Source organism: Lepisosteus platostomus, chromosome 10 (assembly GCF_059453375.1).
Source record: "Lepisosteus platostomus isolate fLepPlt1 chromosome 10, fLepPlt1.hap1, whole genome shotgun sequence".
NCBI classification, from domain to species: domain Eukaryota; kingdom Metazoa; phylum Chordata; class Actinopteri; order Semionotiformes; family Lepisosteidae; genus Lepisosteus; species Lepisosteus platostomus.
In genome coordinates this window covers 31,882,928-31,903,104 of record NC_142620.1, presented here as the reverse complement: position 1 = coordinate 31,903,104, position 20,177 = coordinate 31,882,928, and the positions used below count along the sequence as shown (strand labels likewise).

The 20,177-nt window shown below is 36.7% G+C and overlaps 1 protein-coding gene and 1 long non-coding RNA gene across 3 annotated transcripts in view; both read right to left on the bottom strand.

Annotated features, from left to right (window-relative positions):
* LOC148653647 (uncharacterized) overlaps positions 1–20,177 on the bottom strand; it is a 333,862-nt gene that overhangs the window by 113,512 nt on the left and 200,173 nt on the right. The gene's annotated exons all lie outside the window — the stretch shown is intronic.
* The window catches only part of tsc22d3 (TSC22 domain family, member 3), a 119,526-nt gene that overhangs the window by 33,584 nt on the left and 65,765 nt on the right, over positions 1–20,177 (bottom strand). Inside the window, exon 2 of one of the 2 annotated variants that reach the window (XM_088648931.1) lies at positions 12,311–14,179. The exons of the other annotated variant lie outside the window; for it this stretch is intronic. Within the exon in view, the coding sequence (XP_088505057.1) occupies positions 13,903–14,179 (277 nt within the window). The 3' untranslated portion in view covers positions 12,311–13,902. Of the gene's footprint in view, positions 1–12,310; positions 14,180–20,177 lie in introns of those variants that run through there. 2 annotated transcript variants of the gene reach the window in all.

Sequence of the window (20,177 nt, the reverse complement as noted above, 5' to 3'; positions counted from 1 at the left end):
CAGAATATTCCAATGTCTACCAAAATACTGTTACTAAGTGGCTATTTTTGTAGGTGGTTAAGGGTTCATTCATATCCCTTGCTGTGCAGGGCCTAAGGCAAATGTAATGAATTCAAAAGTCTGCATAAAGAAGGATATACATTTGATATTTTAATAAATGTAATGATACAAATTGTTAATAATTAAGGAAATGAAAAAAATCCAATGTACCTTATATTTAACTTGCCCCCCTCCCTCCACACACATGCACATTTCATTAACTTTCCCATAATGTTTAGTTCCATGTTCCTTATACATAAGCACAAATAGCTGTTAAATTTACATAACTAAAGAGCACTGACTACTGGGGAAATGTTTTCAAAGTGCACAGCTTACACAGTTACAAATGGAAGTTAACAAAAGAATAGTTAAATGAAAAAGTAAAAATATATTTTATGTAGCATCTTTTTCAATATCTGTCACTCTCTCTTTCCTAGCGTTAATCCTGCATCAGCAGGGTCCGCTTGTCAGCACACCAGTCTCCATTTGGTGGTTTGAACCAAATCTTTAAGCTGATGTTGCCATTAACTGCGACCGAGAAATACTCCAACTGGCACGTCGCTCTGCCTGCCGTCAGAGTGGGAGAACAAAGTAATGTAGCCAATTCATAGAGGGGGATTATTAGGAGTCAGGGGAAATTTGGCCAGGACCCCAGGGTTTCACCCCTCCTCTTTTCAAGAAACACCCTGGGATTTTTAATGACCACAGAGAGTCAGGACCTCGGTTTTACATCTCATCCAAAGGACAGCACTTATTTATAACATAGTGTCCCCATCACTATACTGGGGCATTAGGCCCCACTAATACCTCTTCCAGCAGCAACCTTAGTTTTTCCCAGGAGGTTTCCCATCCAGGTACTGACCAGACTCACACCTGCTTAGCTTCAATGGGTTGCCAGTTGTGAGTTGCAGGGTGATATGGCTGCTGGCTTTTTCAATATCAGTCACTAAATACAGAAAAAAAATTATTTCAGGTATTAATGGACTTAGTCTCTTGCAACAATCATGTAAGAAGATTAGGATTTACAGCATAAGAACAAAAGGAAAATAAATCTGTCAGCAAAATGTAAAGATTTGAAATTCAATGCCATCCAAAATGACAACAAATATGGAGATCCATACATTATTAAGTTTGTTTTTGTAAAAGTGACATTTATTTTTACTTTTAGACATCAAATTAAAACTTGAATATGCTCTGTACCTCATACAATTTTGGGGATCTTGACACAAGAAAGGGAGCAATGTATTACGTGTGAATTCCCATAAGTCTGACCCTTTTAAGATACCACTTTGGCTTCTTGTTTTGTCTTTTTGTGTTTTATATCTTCTGCATTTTATGGATTTAAAATTACGTTAAATTAGGGCTTGAGCCCAGTTAGGGCTTGAGCCTCAAATATTGTTCATATTTGTGTACTAATGGGAAGCTAGTTTTACTACTACTGCTTCTACTAATAGTAAAATAATAAATATTTAATTAATATAATATTAAGTTATATATTTAATTAATATGCAAGTATTGATCATGTTAATTATATTACTAATTAATTAATATTAACAACAATAATCAATAACTCCCCTCCATCACCACCAATGTGCAGCACCCACCTGAATGATGCGATGACTGCCATAAATATGCACAGTATGCTCATCACACATCAGTTATCAGTGGGGATGAGAACAGAGTAATGATGTCATTTAATGGATGGGGATTATAAGGAGGCCATGATTGGTAAAGGCCAATGGGACATTTGGCCAGGACGCTGAGGTAACGCCTGTATTCTTTTCGACAGAAGCCCTGGGATTATTAATGACCACAGAGAGTCAGGACCTTGGTTTTACATCTCATCCAAAGGATGGTGCCTATTTACAGTATAATGTCCCCATCACTATACTGTTGCATTAGAACCCACGCAAACTGCAGGGTGAGCACCCCCTACTGGCCCCACTAACATCTCTTCCAGCAGCAACATTAGTTTTTCCTTAGTCGTAGTCTGCAAGTAGTAGAGAGTGATGTTTTAAATGTTGAAGTAGCAGGTTTTAGTATTTCCCTGTTACAGTCATAGCCACATATACATTTCAAACATTTCACATTTCTGTTGGGTCTTGTGACTAGCTGACTTTGACTTTGGGATTCCAAAAGCAGTGGCTCATAACAGAGTGCCAGATGAGCTAGGAATGGAGAATGGTGTGCTTTGGCTTTGTGGCAAAACAGTTTGTAATGATGTCAGTGAGAAACATACTGATGTTCCAACTGGCATTTCAGGTTTAAAAATGATAAAAAATAATAATAGAATTTACAAACTGCTTCATTGTTTTCTAAATAATATTCTGAATTTACAATTCTGTCTAATTGTGTGAACGTCTCCAGTCCTTGGACTGGAGTTTGTGTTTTGAAGAACTGAGACAGACAAGTACAGTAAACATATCCATCAGTCCCTCTAACCATTGATAATACTGTGCATAGTAAAATGCAGACACAAGGGACCGTTCTTGTTTGTTGTACACGGGGGAGTTCTAATTGCCTAACACATCCCAGCACCATCCTGGTATTTAATTCCACTGTAATAGAAGTCCTTGCTACCAAGAGGCATTGTTTCACATTTATTTATAAAGAAAGTACAGAAACATTTACTCATTTCATATTTTTCTAGTATTATTGGTTTTTAAGTAATCCAGTTTAATTGTCTTTGTACCTTTTAATCTTTTTCTTCATAAATGTAGAATATGTGGGTTACTTTTTTTTAAACAGTAAAATGTTGATAGAATATAAGTAGCACTGCTTCACTTGAACAAATAATAAGGGAGGAACTAGCTAACAATAATTCATAGATAGGTACAAACATTTTATTTGTGAATGAGGGATTTGATTTGCAAACATCCCAGTGCAGAACTTACTAATAAGGTGAATATGTCGGCATGTTAATGCAAACTTACATGTTTTTACAGAAAAGAGTTAAACATACATTAGTATCTGTCATTCCTGTCACACGTCATTTGATCATTTCTAGACCAGCTGCCGAATTAATCTCCAAAGGATCTTCATGTGAGAAGGAAGAACAACAATACAGGTAAAATGCCAAGGCTTCTTTAAAATACCTTGTAATATTGACATTAATCACCATACAAGTTTTAACATATATTTGTTTAATCTTTGCATTAACTGAAAATAATTATAAAAATACTATAAAGAAAACAATATATATCTATTTCAATATTTCTAGTTTTATATTTTAGTATTTAGCTTCATTTTCTCTTCCTATTTGATTAAAGAAAGGTTATATGAAAATTTCAGAAGGAATAAAGGCAAATTGTTTTATAAAAATGACAATAAGAAGGGGACTGAGCCAGTATCAACCTTAAAATGCTTGGCTGCCACTTCTCAGTTCTGCCTAACAGAAGATGTACTGTTAAGGGGCCTGGCAAGAAACAAAAGAACTTCCTGTTACATTGTAATTTATTAAAAATAGTTGCTTTGTGTCTCACTGAGCCATTTACTTCTGCTGGGAACAATCAAGAACAGGTGTCTTTTAAAATGTTCTAAAGACTTACAACAACTGACCTTCATTGAAAATTATTTGTGAGTTTTCTGCTTGTTTATTTTTCCACATATAATTTGTCAATTATTAATATAATTGACAAATTGTAATATACGAAACAACTGGAATTATATACTTCTCTTGAGTGATACATACAAACGTTGCCAATCATTATGCACAAAGTATGCACAAAGCTTTCCGGGTTAAAGAAAGAGCAACCTGTGACATGAGTGGGGGATAAAAATATATCTTCATTGAACCTACATTGAAAATTATTGTAGAAAATAAGACATTATTTGCAGTTTCATTAGTAGCGCTGTAAAGGGTAAAAGGCTTGATGGATATATCTCTGACATATTTTAAACAGATATATTGTTCATTCGATTTGTACAAGATAAGCTCAGGAAGTTAAACATTTTCTGTGCACACAAAGATTTTTGTAACTTTTATTCTGAGGTTATAAACAAGAACAAAATAATATCTGCTGTGCACAATAATGTTACTGGGTTAACCTCTATTATCTGTATCCAGGGACTTATTTTTATGTGTTTGTATGGTATTTGTCCTATTAATACATTTTTGACATGATGGTACAGAGTTTCCCTTGTTACTGTTTTAGAATTTTTTAATGAATTTGTTCTATACTAATAGAAAATATTTGAGAGCATAGATATATCTGCATAGCTATTTTTCCTCATGGTGAGTACACAAGATTCGGTATATTACTGTGTTAGTTAGTCCCTTAGCTATTAACATGGTCTGTACTATATTAAAAAAATGTCAGAAAAGTCCTTGATTATATAGCTTTGAGTATTAAGGATTATTATGGCTTTATAAGAACAGAAAGCTTTGACTTTTACCAGGATATGGCTTGGTAAATTAAAGAAGATGAAATACTGTGTTTTACAATAGATCAGATCTGTCCTCCACTTCTATTCAAAATTTAAGGTTTAATGTAAACATATAATCAAAATCTAAATATTTAAATATATTAGTGATAAATTAGGAAAAGTTTCATAATATTTGACATGTGACTAGATTTGACCTTTTTTGCCCTAGATTGTCAAACATTCTGTTGTAATTTCTTCTGAGAAAATTGCACAATATACAGTAGTTTACCAGTTGATACTGTTTTTACAAATGCACCTGTGAGTAAGGTCTTAGAAACTACCATAAATTAACACCAAAACTAATTGCAGGATTTATTTTAAGAACTGTTTTTTGGGGGGCATTACTAGATGATACTAGAATTTCCTTTCTGATATAAACCTGAGGTCAGAATATGTCAGTTGTAATGTCACATAATTTTTTTCTTAAAATATGATAACACTTGTCAACATGTGTTCCACAACAGAAAATAAGCAAAATATAAATGAGGATAATTCATAGCGCTCAATCTAACATGTACTTTTAAATAAAATTACCTCCTGTTAACACTCAGAAAAACATTACATTATTTAATTTTATCTTCATAACAGTTTATCCTTCCTTGTTACTACAATTAAAAATAAACGTTTGTAACATAATCACAGCCAAAGTTATATATTATCACTTACCGATCCCTTTTCTTGAACAAGCTAGGTGAATAGGGTGGCTGGTAGGTCATTTTTATTTTTGTAAGATCTCTGTATTTTGCCTTGGGAAGGCAAAGATGGGAAAGTGAATGTGTGCATCTACCCAGTGGGAGAAAGACAATTTGGCCTTATTGGAAAACCAAGGAGATCATGGAAAGGGACAGTTTCTCTCTGGAGTGCCAAAGGGGAGGAGGTTCAGAGTCTGGAGTGGTTTATAGTTGTGTTCCAGTCATTTATTGTTCTGGAAAAGCAGGGAGCTCATGACTGGAATCCAGCTGGAAACTACCCCAGTCCCAAATAGTGAAATCCTGTTAAGAACAGATTCAGAAACTACAATATTGTGTGATTTAATCTGGTTTAATATAAATTAATGCCTGTAAAAATAATTTAGAATACAAAACAGGTTACAAATACATTGGGCTCATTATGCCACTTTAGAGTTTGTTCTTTAATTCTCTATGAGTATTTTATTTAATATTCTATATAATATAACTATGTATATGTATATGTTTTAGAACAGGTTCCATAGGCTTTTGATATTGACAGACTAGTTCACATGTACAGTACATTTGCAATTAAATGGATACCTAGCTTTTCATTACTGGGTAAAATAAATTGAGTTCTGTGAACTGTGTCTGTAATTACTATTTCCAAGCTTCATAAAATGTGTGTACAATAATAAACAACAAAGCTTTCCTTCCAGTTTTTGAATTAATACTAATTATTATTTGCTCCTTTATGGTACTCAGCATTTTATAATTAGTTATAAATTATAAAGTGTTTTATCTGAGATTGTTTACAAGCAATGAAAGCCAGACAGAAGTATCTTAAAATCTTGTGATCATGCCTGTGATGAGAAATTTTCATTTTGATGTGTGAACAATGAGGAAGCACCAAATTTCAGAAGTGCTTTAAGTTTCCATGCACCCTGTACAGTGCAGGACTCCCATCTTAGTATTTCATAAACTGGAGCTAATAACAAAAGTTTTAGTGAAGGACAAAGATCATCTCCCAAACATCACCAGCTTTCAGGTTATAAATAGTTGCCTTACCTAAAAAAAGGGGGAAGGGCAGAGTGGTGGCTCTATGCCTATGGCTGGAAGGTTGCCGGTTCAAATTCTGCGGCTGGCAGAGGAATCCTACTCTGTTAGGCTCCTGAGCAAGGCTCTTAATGCCAGCTACTCTAGGGGCACTGTACAATGGCTGACCCTGTGCTCTGACCCCAAGCTTCTCTCCCTGTCTGTGTGTCTCATAGAGACCAAGCTGGAGTATACAAAAAAGATGAATTACAAATGCAAGAAATTGTATATGGCTAATAAAGTGATCTTATCTTATCTTACTCATACTAATACCCCTCCACCAATTGGCAACCATCATTGATTTACAGTATACAGTAGTTTGCAGATTCTGACTTCCTACTTGAAAACTAGAAGTTTAGCTCTAGTTCCTGCTTGAAACCTAGAAGCAAACTAGAAACCTTGAGCAGGTTCTCAAGATTAAATCAGCTACCACGTCTAGCAATACTTCAATTCTCATTCAGAGGAGATTTAGGATTCCAGGAGTACTGTATTCCAGAATTAAAACTAAACAACTTTTTAAACTTTACCCACTGTACCTTGGAGCACAAGCAGCACAAGCCAAAAACATTATGCTAATTTATATACACACACATTTCTAGACTGAAATGACAAATTGATTAACAAACTGCATGTAAAATGCATGCATGTGAATGTATTTTATTTTGAATATGTACTTTTATCTTTCTTATTCATGATTTAACTGTCTGCGGGGTTATAGTTCTGATCATTTCCATATAATTTCAATGTGAATAATCAAATTGTCCCATACTCAATGTAACCCAACCTTCTCTGATTTATTTTGTATCTAATTAAATAGCTGGGCAGCACAGTGGTGTTGCTATTAGTATGCAAAGGAATAAATAAAGTTTTATGTCATGCTGAAAAGAGAAGAGGGGCACCTGAAGAAGGCTCTACAGCTGAAACTTTGTGTTTCATTTCTTCTCTTTACAGCATGGCATAAACTTTACTTGTTCCTTTGTAGACTTCACATGCTAATATAGCCACCTACTTAAATTTGTTGTTAGTGTGGCAGCCTCACAGCTCTTGTGTCCACTGTTCAGTTCCAGACTGAACACATTCTGTATGGAGTTTGCACAGGTTTTTTTTTCCTAACCAAGCGCTAGCTAGGTTGTTTCTCTAAATTGATTCTGTGTCTGTGCCCTTTGAGGTCCCTTAAAGGTGTGATGTAATGGCAGCTCTGGAGAGAATGTCTTAATGGGCTGCTAAAGTCTCTCTCTCATTTGATAGTGTGACTATTTATCATGGTTTTTAAGATGTTAACCTGTCTGGCTTTCCATAAATAGAAATAATGTGCCATAAATAACAATATCAAAATGCCTGTTTGTTAACACCTTTAAACGGCAATACTTTAAAAAAGAGCTTTACATGACCAATTCCCTTTTCTATTGCACAGAGCAAAGGTATCATTCTTATGATATACAGTACTTTTTGCTGTAATATAAATCAAAAAACCATAATAGTTTTCAGCCCTGCTCAAACTTTTCAAAGCAGTAAAAACTGCCTTTGTAAATAAGCCGTATTTAAATATACTCTCAGGTTTCCTGGCATTGGTAATGGTCTGCTACAGATGCAGCCATTCAAAATGGGTGAGGTATTTCACGGCATACCGCGACACGCCCACCGGGGTATCACGCGGTATCACGTGTGTCACGTGACTAGCTATCCGGCGTCGCCTTGTAAAACCGCCAGGGGGAGCTTAACCTCTCATGTACAGCATTCGAGCCTTTAATTTTGAACTGTGTATTACAGCATGTTAATCATCAGTCATTCAAATGTTGGTATATTTTATGAAAGCAAGATTGCTCAGTTGGACAAAAGTACACAACCTACCTTTATCAGAAATATTTATGCATCAAAGCCTTTACTGAAGATATTACTAATAGTATTAATAATGGATGACTTTGGACAAGCTGTATACTCAAAGTATAATTTCTTTAGCACATTTGTACAAGCACTTGGAATCTGTCCAAGCCATACTTTGTCAGGCATTTTGTTTTACTTCAACGGGCATAAAAACTTCCTTGCTTTTAACAGGGCGTTTCATAATTTCTAACTACGAAAATGATTTAAAATGCGACACCTATCATGAAAAGAAAAAAATACACACCAGTATTCCATTTCTCCCTAAACATTGTAAGCTTTGAAGTCTTTAACTAACGTGATACCGGAGTCAACAAGCATACTTTTAGAATTTGATTAAAAGGGAATATAATATGGAATCGCGTATCTCAAGAATTTAATAACGGTATGATTATATCCGTGTACTGCGGCAGGGCTGTTTCGCCTGCCTGCTTATGCAAGCTGTCTTGTAGCCTACTGGTCTACGTGCGTGACTACCAACTGGCAGGTTGTGTGTTCGAATCCAGCTGGTGCTGGACCTTTCAGTTTTATTTATTTATTTTTTAATCGCGTAACATAAACATATTACCGTATGCAAACTGTACTGTATACAATATGTATATGTATATTTAATGTCTTAACTGTGCCCGTTTAAGTATTGAATATTCATATCTAATTTTACCACTGAAGGGAAATCTTAACATAAACATACAGTATATGCCTGGTCTCGGTACTTTAAAGAAAAAAATACACACCAGTATTCCATTTCTCCCTAAACATTGTAAGCTTCGAATGAAACCACTAAATAAAGACATAAATATAGAAATCTTAAGATTTGTTTTATTTAATGTTGGTAGCAGGATGAACTGTCAGAGTGTATATTTTGTCGCAAAGTTGCTACAAGATGTTAACAGTGAAAAAGGTATTTAGAAATGAGTTATTTCAAGATGAAAAAGAAAACATACACGAAACATGGTTTCATTACGACCAGAATCGGTCTTGAGATATTTTTAACTTGATTTACAGTATTTGAGAGGTATGTCTTAACACCGATACTACAGTGCTTAAGTACTGCTCACGTATATGTTTCTAGGTTTATATTATGCATTTCATACGGTCAAATTACTTTTGAGCAACTAATAAGAAGCGCTAAACGGTATGCGTTTTAGTTTCGTTTTGTGCTGGAACCCGTGGATTGATTAGAGATATCAAGTACATACAAGTCATTTTTTAAATGTTGTAGTTCGTCTTGAAAAAATGTTACGAGTACATCATCTATCAACAATTAGGTTCTGTTTCCTTATTGCGGATTTTGGTTAGGTACAGTATTATCAAATCCAGTGGCGCTGTGTGTTACTTTACTGAGTCCCAATCTGTGATTGAAACCTGTAAAACCGGTTTAATTCATCACAGCCAGCACTCTTCAGGTGTGAGGGTCTTCTGCTCAGAATGAAACACTAAAATGTTTGTGTATATTCTAATGGTAGTGGGGGCAGGGTGTGTGGGAACAGGTTTGTTCTTCACACCTGAAACATTTTCTCTGAAAGGATTTCTTCGCAGTTAACCGATCTTGTAACAGCATGTTACAGTTTACTATTATTAACCATATTAATTTTAAGTGCTTAATGTAAAATCTTGTAAAAATATATTTTCATTGTTCAAATATACATTAATATACATTAAGTCTGACTATCATATAATAAGTTAAATACAAAACTAAAGAAAAAATAGGGTTAAATATAATTCAAAATATTTTGCTAACAATGTTAACTGTTTATGAATAAAATGTATTAACTAAGGAGTAGGATGGCACAGTTGTTAGTATGTTTTTTGTTTTGTTTCTTTTTCATAAATACAACAGTAGTACCTGATGTCTCAGTGGCTTTCGAAATTAAATTATGCATGCAAACCTGTGAACTAGAAAGATAACTAAGATTTTAATACTAATTAAATGACCGCGGGCACTTCCCACCGCCTCTACATTCTCAGAGTAGAACAGACTAACCTTCTAATGAAAGACGGTCCACCCCCCACGGACAGGAAAAGTGCCCACAGGCACTTAAACTTAATATGGTCAGTAACGGTAAACAGTAACATGGTAAGAAGGAGCACGTACAAACGTTTTCGAAATAACCACATGTAAGACTCTGATCCTAAAAATGGGATTTCTATATGTCTTTATTTAGTGTTTACATAAGTGATAAGGCTAAACTTTTAGCTTCAGTAACGTGTACATATCTCCCCTTTTTATAAAACAACTTGGTTGAAAACTGTTCCAGAGCCACTGTTGTTTCATCAGTGAAAAGTACATCATGAAATGCCTCTCCCTGTTCAATCCACTGCAAAAAAGAAAAGGAGCATAAAGCTTCTGATGGTCATAAACGATATTCATTTAGGAGCAGCATCAGAGGTATGTTTTTAACTGCACTGCATTGGAGAGAATACCATAGTGTGTGTTTTTTTTTTTACTCCCTGGCGGAAACTGGCTTCCAGAAGAATCAGTATGGCTCAGAGATTAAATAAAACTTCACAGACATTAACGAAGAGCATAACGCGTGTACTGTATGCACTGCAAGTACAACCCAACTCTCTGCAGGAGTGCTGGCTGTGACGAATTGAACCGGTTTCACGGGTATTTTCAAAGAAGGAGGCGAGATTTCCAGTGAAAGACACCCCCCTCAAAAACCCAGTAAATACAGTACTTACTAGTTAAAGGCTAGGCTCCCGACTACGGCGAAAGGAACCCTTCTTTCATTAGAAGACAATGAACATATTTTAGCCCTGAATGAATTAATAGCAAACATGGTTTACATAAAAGACATTTTTCAAAGAAAGTTTAGCCTTTGTCACTAATGAAACCACTAAATAAAGACATAAATAGAAAAATCTTAAGATTTTTAAAATACATGACTTTGCTAAAATTTATTTGAAAATAAAAACAATTACAACCGCCAGGGGAGAGAGAGAACAGGGGAGGGATGTTGGTTTTGCATAAGGGGCGGGGCTATGGAAATTAGGTCTGTTTGGGAATGTGTAGTTACATGTTCTGGCTGTTTGTGAATTATCGTTGTTGAGTATGGAGTGTTGAGGTATTGATTTTGTGTAATGCTTTATGTTGAAAATTGAGGTGGATTTTGTTTATGATAAACAGGATAAACTGGGATGGGAGGAAGGTTTGGTTTTGCATAAGGGGCGGGATTATGATAATTGGAGGACTTTGCGAGTGTAAAATGGTTTGATTATTTGATTTTGTATTGTGGTTGTTATCTATGTTTTTGGTTGGTATTATGTTTATATGGTTGTTTTTGTTGGTCGGTTGTTATTATGGTTATTAATAATACGATCTATAGTTGAAATCTGAGCCTAAATAAAAAGAAAAAGCAAGTGATTAGGTTTATGAGCAATCTAATTACTTATTCGTTTAAAAAGCTATATAAAATAAAGTTTATTATTAATTTGCTGGACAGAGCGGTGAACATTATTATGCATAAGACAAAGATAACGATCCTGATCAGTTTAGAAATCTGTGTACGCTGTAAGGTTTTTACTTCTTAAACTTTTAAAATACACGTTTAGAATTGAAAGAAATCCTCTTCCTGGTATAGCAAACCAGCACGTCTTTTTTCTCCAATCAGAGGGGTGTCAGATGGTGTCAGCCAATCACCATTCTGCGTTGGGTAGCAACGGGTGACTGTTCTCAGGCGGAAGATGTAAACAGCTTAATGTTCGTGTTAAATATTTTTTTTTAATTAAAATTCATTCTATACAGCAATCGCATATTTGGGTACCGTTTCATAAAACTTTCATGTTTAAAATGTTTAGGGAGAAATGGAAGACTGGTGTGTATTTTTTCTTTAAACTACCAAGACCAGCCATACACAGTACAGTTTACATACATACAGTAATGTTTTAAATTAATATCGTTTATGACCTTCAGATGCGTTATGCTCCTCTTCTTTTTATGCTCAGCTACTAAAATTTCCCTTTAGTGGTAAAATCCATATAAATATTCAAAACTAAGCGGATTAAAATGTGCACAGTAAAGACATTAAATGATTAAATCTTTGCACTACCAACCAATGCACCACGAGTGCCCCTGTCGGTCATTTTGGCCAGCCAATCACTTGCCCTGCGGTACCCTCCGGTGCCCCGCGGTGGCTTGTGGGTAGGTTACCGTACCGCGGGTTTTTACCGCGCATTTTGAATGGCTGCATCTGTACATCTTAAGCAGGATCCTGTGTGGATTAACAATACTTGGAAAATTTGGCTTGTATTTTTATTACTGTAGCTTTTTTATTTTTAATTAGAAGCATAAGTAAGACACATTTGTCACACTTTAACGTCCATAATCTGTCTGCAGTTTTCTTTTTGTAATTAACAAGTATTTTCTTTAAATAAATGAATCTCTAATATCAGCTAATATGTGGATATTAAGAATATGCAAGCTGGCAAAATAAAGAAAACCCCAGAAAGTTTCTTGGGGGTACTGGGCCACAACAATCTGCCAAAACAGCTTCATTCAGTATACCTTGGAATATATTCTACAAGTGTCTGAAACTCTATTGGAAGGATTTGACACCATTGTTCCATGAGAAATTCCACCATCTGATGATTTGTCGTAGTCTCAGGTGTCATACCAATATCCCCAAAAGTGATCAATTGGGTTGAGATCTGGTGATTGGGGTGGTATGTTTCCATGCTCAACAAACAATTTAGTGACCATTTGTGCACTGTAGATGAGGGCTTTGTCATCCTGGAAGATTCAACTCTCATCAGGATTGAAATGCTTCACCATAGGATAAACCTCATCATGTCAGGAAAACCATGTCAGGAAAATGCACCCCACACCATAACAAAGCTGCTAAAACAGGTTTATGCACTGCAACCCAACCATAGTATCCCTTTCTGTGAATTTCTTGACGGACTATACTTGAAAAACTGTCTACTCACTCCTTAGATTAAGATTTGCAGTCAATTGATTCAGAGTTGCTTGTTTGTTTTGCCTTGTATTTCAAATATGCACAAACATCTTTGTCAAGGAGTATGCACTTTCATCCACAGTTGCCCCTAGTTGATTATGTATTTCCCTCAGACTTCCATGCCAACATCATATTAGCCACTGTTCCCCAAGAAAACACAAGCAAGGTGGGCAGTCTTCATCACTGAAGCTTCTGGCAAAAATACTCAACAATCACCTCTCTCTCAAACCCACCGGGATATCTTCTTCTAGCCATTGTAGCCAGAATAAATGGCAACTGGGCCTGCCAGCATTTTTGTACAAGACCCTAAGCATAATGGGAAGTTATGTCTTAATTAACTAAGACTTAAGCTTTCAGTTGTCCTTTGCTGTGTACATCTTTACAATGTTGTATGCTTGTTTTTGTCAAAACACCAAGGGATCAGACATCAGCTCATATCATGTTCCACTATCAGGGTTGTAAGTTGTTTGTTTCCCACTGTTTACACCTTTTAGAATGAGATGCAATTTGTTAAAAGTAATAATATGTCATTAGAGCATACCAGGCATCCCCCGTTTTATGCGAGGGTTACGTTCTGCAAAAACCTTGCATAAAGGGAATCGCATAAAGCGGTACCTTAAACCTGCGGAAAAAGGGGTTGTGGAACAGTGTTAAATGTAATGTTCCAAATGCATTTTAACCATATAAATACATGCTAACATACATTAAGAATTAACACTAAACTTAAAATAAATGTTATCTGGGACATTATTTTTACTAAAAATAAATCAACACTCACCAAAATAAGCAGCCAAAAAGGCTCAAGGTATCGAGATGTGGGTGCTGGTGATAGACGATTACGTAGAAGAAGAATTCCCTGGAGCAGGAGATGAAGTCCATGGCCTGAGGAACTGCATAATACTATATTGCCAAGCCAGTCTCTGTTTCTCTGCATACAGTTCCTTGTAAGGCATCAAGATGTTATCAAGACCATATTTAAAATACAGTCTTGACTCATTACTGGGGTCTGCATCTATTATTCTAACTTTGTATCCAATGTTTTTCTTTTCATTTTGGGTGCAGAGGTTGGAAAAGATGTTGATGGCCATTTTGACTCCATAATAACAGCGGCAGCTATAGCAGGAACAGATGTAAGTGGTAAACATGATGTACAAGTAGCACATGGTGGCAAGTGCATAACTGATAGCAGAGCGATAGATTTGGACGGGTTTGGTGGGAAGAAGCACGTCTATAGTTTGTGTGATGCGTCTTTGCGGGCTTCTGGGCATTTTGTGGGAATTTTGCTCTAATTGTTATAATGTAATAATAATAATTATAATAGTAATAATAAATAATAAGCTAAAAAGCATATCCATGATAAAAAAACTACCTATCTAATTATTCCAGACTGGGAAAGAAATTTATCTATTACATCATACCCAAATTTTAAATTCTTCCTCACTTTTCCAAGGGGGATATCAAGCAAGAACACATTGTGATCAACAGTTATCTTCAGATTTTCATGATGAGTAAGATGCTCTTCACTTCCAATAAATCTAAGCATCAGTGTAGATGAACTAAGTGCTTAGCTTTATTTACAAAATACAGAAAGTATTTCCTTTGTAGGTCTATGGGTTTTCTTAAGGAAATATACTATAATATGATTGGTTGTGTGTGGATGTGGTTTCATGCATCCAATGTAAAATGACAGAATTAACTGCACTGATGAATTATTAAGTGATGTACAGTAAATAGCATGCAAATAGAAAATTGATGGTTTTGCTTTTTATATGGTGAATATATACTGATGGAAAAAGAAACGCAACACCTCCTCCTCCACAATCTAGCCCTCCCATCTGTGTGGAACAGGCTGGAGGGTGACTTATCTGTAAAAAGAACCTGATGCCACTGCTGACAAGTCCATTGCAGCCTCTGTCTGGCCCAAGGTAGTCGGGTGTGACGTCTAGGAGGTGTGAGCAGAGGGCCTCTGACAGGTTGCCTTGCTTTAAGGCCAGCAGCATGGAGCCTCACTTTCCTGTCACTGATGCAGGCATTGTGTCTGCTGACAGTTTCAGCAGCAGTACGTGGGAAAGATCTGAAACGATCTCTGAGATGGACCAGTCTGATGTGTCGGTCCAGCTCTGGTGTGGTCACTCGAGGGCAACCGAATCTTGGACGGTCTGTCCTGCCAGTCTGTTGAAACCTTCTCTGCAGTCAGGACACAATGGAGAGGCTTACTGTGACATTCGAGGCATTATGGAATGCACAGAAAACTGACTAAGTGTGGCCTTTTTCTTGCCGTGACCTAAGATTTGAATTAAGGCCTTTTTAAAGGTGACCTGATCAGGCATTGCTCCACCTGGACCTCGTTGGGTAAAAGTGCACCTAATTTACAAATAGAAGAGGATGAGACCCAAATCATTCAAGTACAGTACCCAACTTGCTGACACGAAGCAGCCACTACATAACAGATCTGAAGGTGAATTGAGAAATTAATCCAATAATTGAATTAAGGTGGACATCTTGAAGAGCTCAGATCAGCCCTGAAGTGGGATTTAGTGGAGGCATGAAGGTTAACATCCTATTATGATGAACAAGTGCCATTGGGTCTACAATGATCAAGTAGTCAAGGTGTCCATAAGTTATGTCTGCTATCTCATGAACAGAAACTTATGTTTCATGTCCCTGATCATTACACCACGGCACCATGGCAATAAGGGATTAGTACCTTAAACTGGTCAAAAGTACTACATAGAGCAGTAACATACAGTCATACAGTAGATTTCAGTAGAGATTTCCCATTCTAGTACTGCACTGCTTTGCTTACTTTCTGTGATCTGATTCAGCTACAGGGATTCAAATTTACATTAAAATGCATAACAGTGGTAAAATGTTAGTTGTTCCACATGCAGCTGCTTAGTAACAGAAGCAATGTTTCCCAAGACCCATGAAAAACTAAGATCATGACAGGTTTATAAATTAAGTGTAGCTCAGATCTAAAATAGACCAAATGACTGGTTCCAGTTGTAATGCTTTTTCTATCAGGTTGTTGTGACAGCTGTGCTGTGCCCAGAAAGATAAAAGTAATAGTAGGACAACTCAATAATTATCCACTGCCCACTTATTGTCACACTCATGTTATTTTGTTACATATCGATAGCTTTTGCATATTTTTTGTTGTTACCCTCTTGTTATAAGTTGTGCTCATTTAAACTAAACTGCAAGAGCAAACACTTAAACTTTACAATCATCATATCTCTATCAAATCAAATTTCAGTAATGTTTTGAAAACTCAGCATGAACAAGTCTCAGTTTATAAAGGTTAACTGTTTGTATATATATATAATATAGTATTTAAAAGTTATGAACGAAACACAAATACAAAACCTTATTTTATGACTAAAGGAGAAGCTGGATCTGGAGTGTCAATACTTGTTAAGGCCACAAGAGGGACACTAAAGCATGGCTTACGGACCTTTGAGAGAGAGCTTAATAGGTTTGCATATTTGCATGAGGTTTTGAGTGAAATAGACACCAGTTATTTACAATCTGATTCCTCTATGAGAAAGTTTGACACTCAATAAGGGTTTCTACTCTGATAGTGAATTGATCAGTAAAATCTGGACATTACTATAGTCTTAAAAATTCAATTTCGGTGTCAGACATCAGACCAAGAATAAACCAACTGCTGCTGTGTCAGGAGTGCTAGTATTACTTTTTAGAGAAGTGACCTGCTACAGCGGCGGCTGATTTTTCTTTGGGTTCTTAACCTTGTTGTATTTTTTAATACCATGGAGAAATAACTTTTTAACCCTAGGATAATATCACCCTATTCCACCCAGTGATCTGACCAGACATGAGACTAATCCATGTCACATTCCTACTTATCAGCCAGTGCCTCCATTCCTCCAAGGCCAGTTTTATGGCAGTTCCTGATTACCAACATCATAGTTGATCTCAGCAGGGGACAATTTCTTTGAAAAAAAAGCACAGGGGTGCAGAATGTTCTTTTCACTATGATGCTGAGAGAGTACTGCTCCAATGCCATATGCAGATGCATGAACTTCAACTACAAAAGGAAGGGAAGGGTCCGGATGCTAGAGCAAGTGGGCAGTGGTGAAAAGTTCCTTTAAACGGAGGAATGCGTGGTCAGCCTCACGGGTCCATTTACCAAATGTCGGTCCCTGGCGTGTGAGTTCAGTTATAGGTGCCACTACCGAGCTGATATTTCTGATAAAGCATCTATAAAAATTATTGAAGAGACGCTGGATTTGCTTTTAATTATGTGGAATGGGCCAATCTCTAATCGCAGAAAGCTTGGAATGATCCATCTCTACACCAGGGGGGGGGGGATAACATATCGAAGAAAGTGAATCTAGGGTACGTGAAAAGTGAACTTTTCAAGCTTAGCATAAATGTTATTATAAATGAGATGGGATCGAATATCTCAGACATGTTTAACGTGCTCCTGAGGGTTAGTGGAAAAAAATAAGGATATCGTCAAGGTAAACTAATATGTATTTCTGAATAATATCCCTAAAGATGTCATACATGAATGCTTGAAAAACTGAGGGGGAGTTGACAAGACCAAAAGGCATAACAAGCTACTCATAGTGATAATGAGTGGTCATGAAACCATCTTCCATTCATCCCCTTTCCTTATTCTAAGAAGGTTGTGCCCCTGAGGTCCAATTTAGTAAAGATTGTTATGCCACGCACAGATTCCAGAGCTGCCGGTATAAGTGGCAAGGGATATCGGTTCTGAACAGTGATCTTATTAAAGCCTCTGTAATCGATGCAAGGTCTCAGGGAGCTGTCTTTCTTCTGTACAAAACAATAACTGGCGCAAGCAGGTGACGTGGATGGGCAGATGAAGCCGGCTTTTAGGAAGTCTTGAATGTTCTCCTCCAAGGCCCCCGACTCCACCCTAGTGAAAGAATAGATACACCCCTTGGGTGCCAACGTTCCAGGAATCAAGTCAATGGCACAGTCATAGGGGCAGTGAGGTGGGAGCAACAATGCTTCCTGTTTACTGAATCCTTGTAGCAGATTGGTGTACTGTGGAGGAATCCTGGTAGGGGAATCGGAAGAGATTAAGGCCGTAGAAACTGGGAGACAGCAACACTCACAGACCCTTGGGCTACTAACGGTGGCCATTCAGCTACTTGTCACTAATGTGACTCAAACCCCACCCCCCCAGCCTTACCGCCTCAACTTCCTGTGGTACCTGTCACCCCTCTACCCCTCCCCATTCCTGATAAATTCCAAGGTGACTTCACCAGCTGCCAGGGCTTCCTGACGCAGTGTTGCTGGTTTATGAGAAAGGGATTGTTCTGGTCCAAATGCTAGACGAGATTGCGTTCTAAAGGTTAGAACCAGGTTCGAGTATCCAAAAAGACAAGAGGAAGTTTATATTCCAAAGAAGCTAACAATACTGAGCAGTGTTCAGTGAAACGGAGAAGGCTTAAGTAAGTTTGAAGTGAAGGGAGTGTTAATGAGTGCTCTGACTGGATGAAGGGATAAATTGGTTGCGTTTGCAGAGATTGCCTTCAGCTGGTGCTTGATTGGGACGAGACCGTATGTGAGGAGGATTATGATTAGCAGCGGACATGACACACTGCTGTGCTTTTTGGCTAGGGAGGTGGTATTGAGGGACCAAGTGAGGTCATCTGTAATGTGTACACCAAGAAACTTGGTACTTCTAACTGTCTCCACAAGGGAGCTGTTGATGTACAGTGGGGAGTGATCAGCATGGGTCCTCCTGAAGTCAATATTAATCTCTTTTGTTTTTATTTACTTAGGCTGTGTCCCAGCATCCACACTTGTGGACTTGCGTCCTTCATATGCGTGTTCCTGCTCAAGCCTGCAAGGGCTGAGGGTGTCCCATTTCTAAATTTAAGTTTACAAGGGTGCTCACGAGCGCCCCCAATGTGCCCTAAATGCACCCTTCTCTGAAGTCCTCATCACAGCGGACTTTGCTGAAACAAATTACTTTCAATTCTTTGCGGAATAGTAACGTGTTAGTTTAAGAATTAATTTTATGTAAAACAAAATATCATTAGGGTCCTTTCAATTCATACTGTAGGTAATCTAGGTATGAAGTTTTGACATAAACAGCTTATATTTCGTCACCCCATCTTGACTGATGAGCATTAATTTACCTGTGGTGTATTTTGTACACAGAATATTTAATAATACAAGTATTTAATAGTACAAAGCTTTGAAGTATTGCCTTATTTGGAGTATTACCTTTTTTAGTTTACTTTGAAAGAATGTAAATGAACACGTTATGTTCCTCCTACTGTACTTTTTATACAGGAACAGAAGATATGTATTTAGTAGTACAAAGCTCTGAATGAACAGACAGTGGTATTGCCAAGTTTTCCTTGGTTAACTCCACTTGTTTTGAGTTGAGCCTGCTCAACATGAATGAACACGATGTGTCACTACTTTTGTGCAGGGTTAGACAAGATGAAATTCGATTTAATCAAACTGCAAACGGAGAATGAAAAACTCTTTAAAAAATATCTGCCTGAAAAGAAGAGTCAACAGAAAGCATTTTGACTCATGTGACCAGCGAGTTACAGCATGCGAGAATGTCCCATTACCCTAATTATAATTGTGCCCTTCGAATACTTGTGCACTTGAAGTCCACACTTGCGCTACATGACAGAAGTGTGGACTTGGAGGAAGGGCTTAGGATGCAGTTTGAAAACTTAGACGCGACCTTAGAGAATTAACAAGGTTTTATAAACACTTGAAAATGAACAATGAATGAAATTTCCTATATATGTGTTGTTTTGTCTCTGAGAGACCACGCTTATATGTGAGGGTGATGAACAACATTTTTAAATATTATATTCATTTTAATATTAAACTTAAAATTTAAAATTTACTGCAGATGATTTTTAAAAATCCTATAATACATAAAGCTGCATTAAATACTGTTTGTATGATAAATAGAGACATCTAATATTGCATAGAATAACATTACTTAAATAAATACTTTTATTTTAAACAGTAACTTAGTCTGTGCTTTGTTCAGAGGATGTAAAGTCAAGGCATATAATTTTTTTTAAATTACATAAACATCTTTAACACAAAGTTATACACTAATAATAATAATAATAAT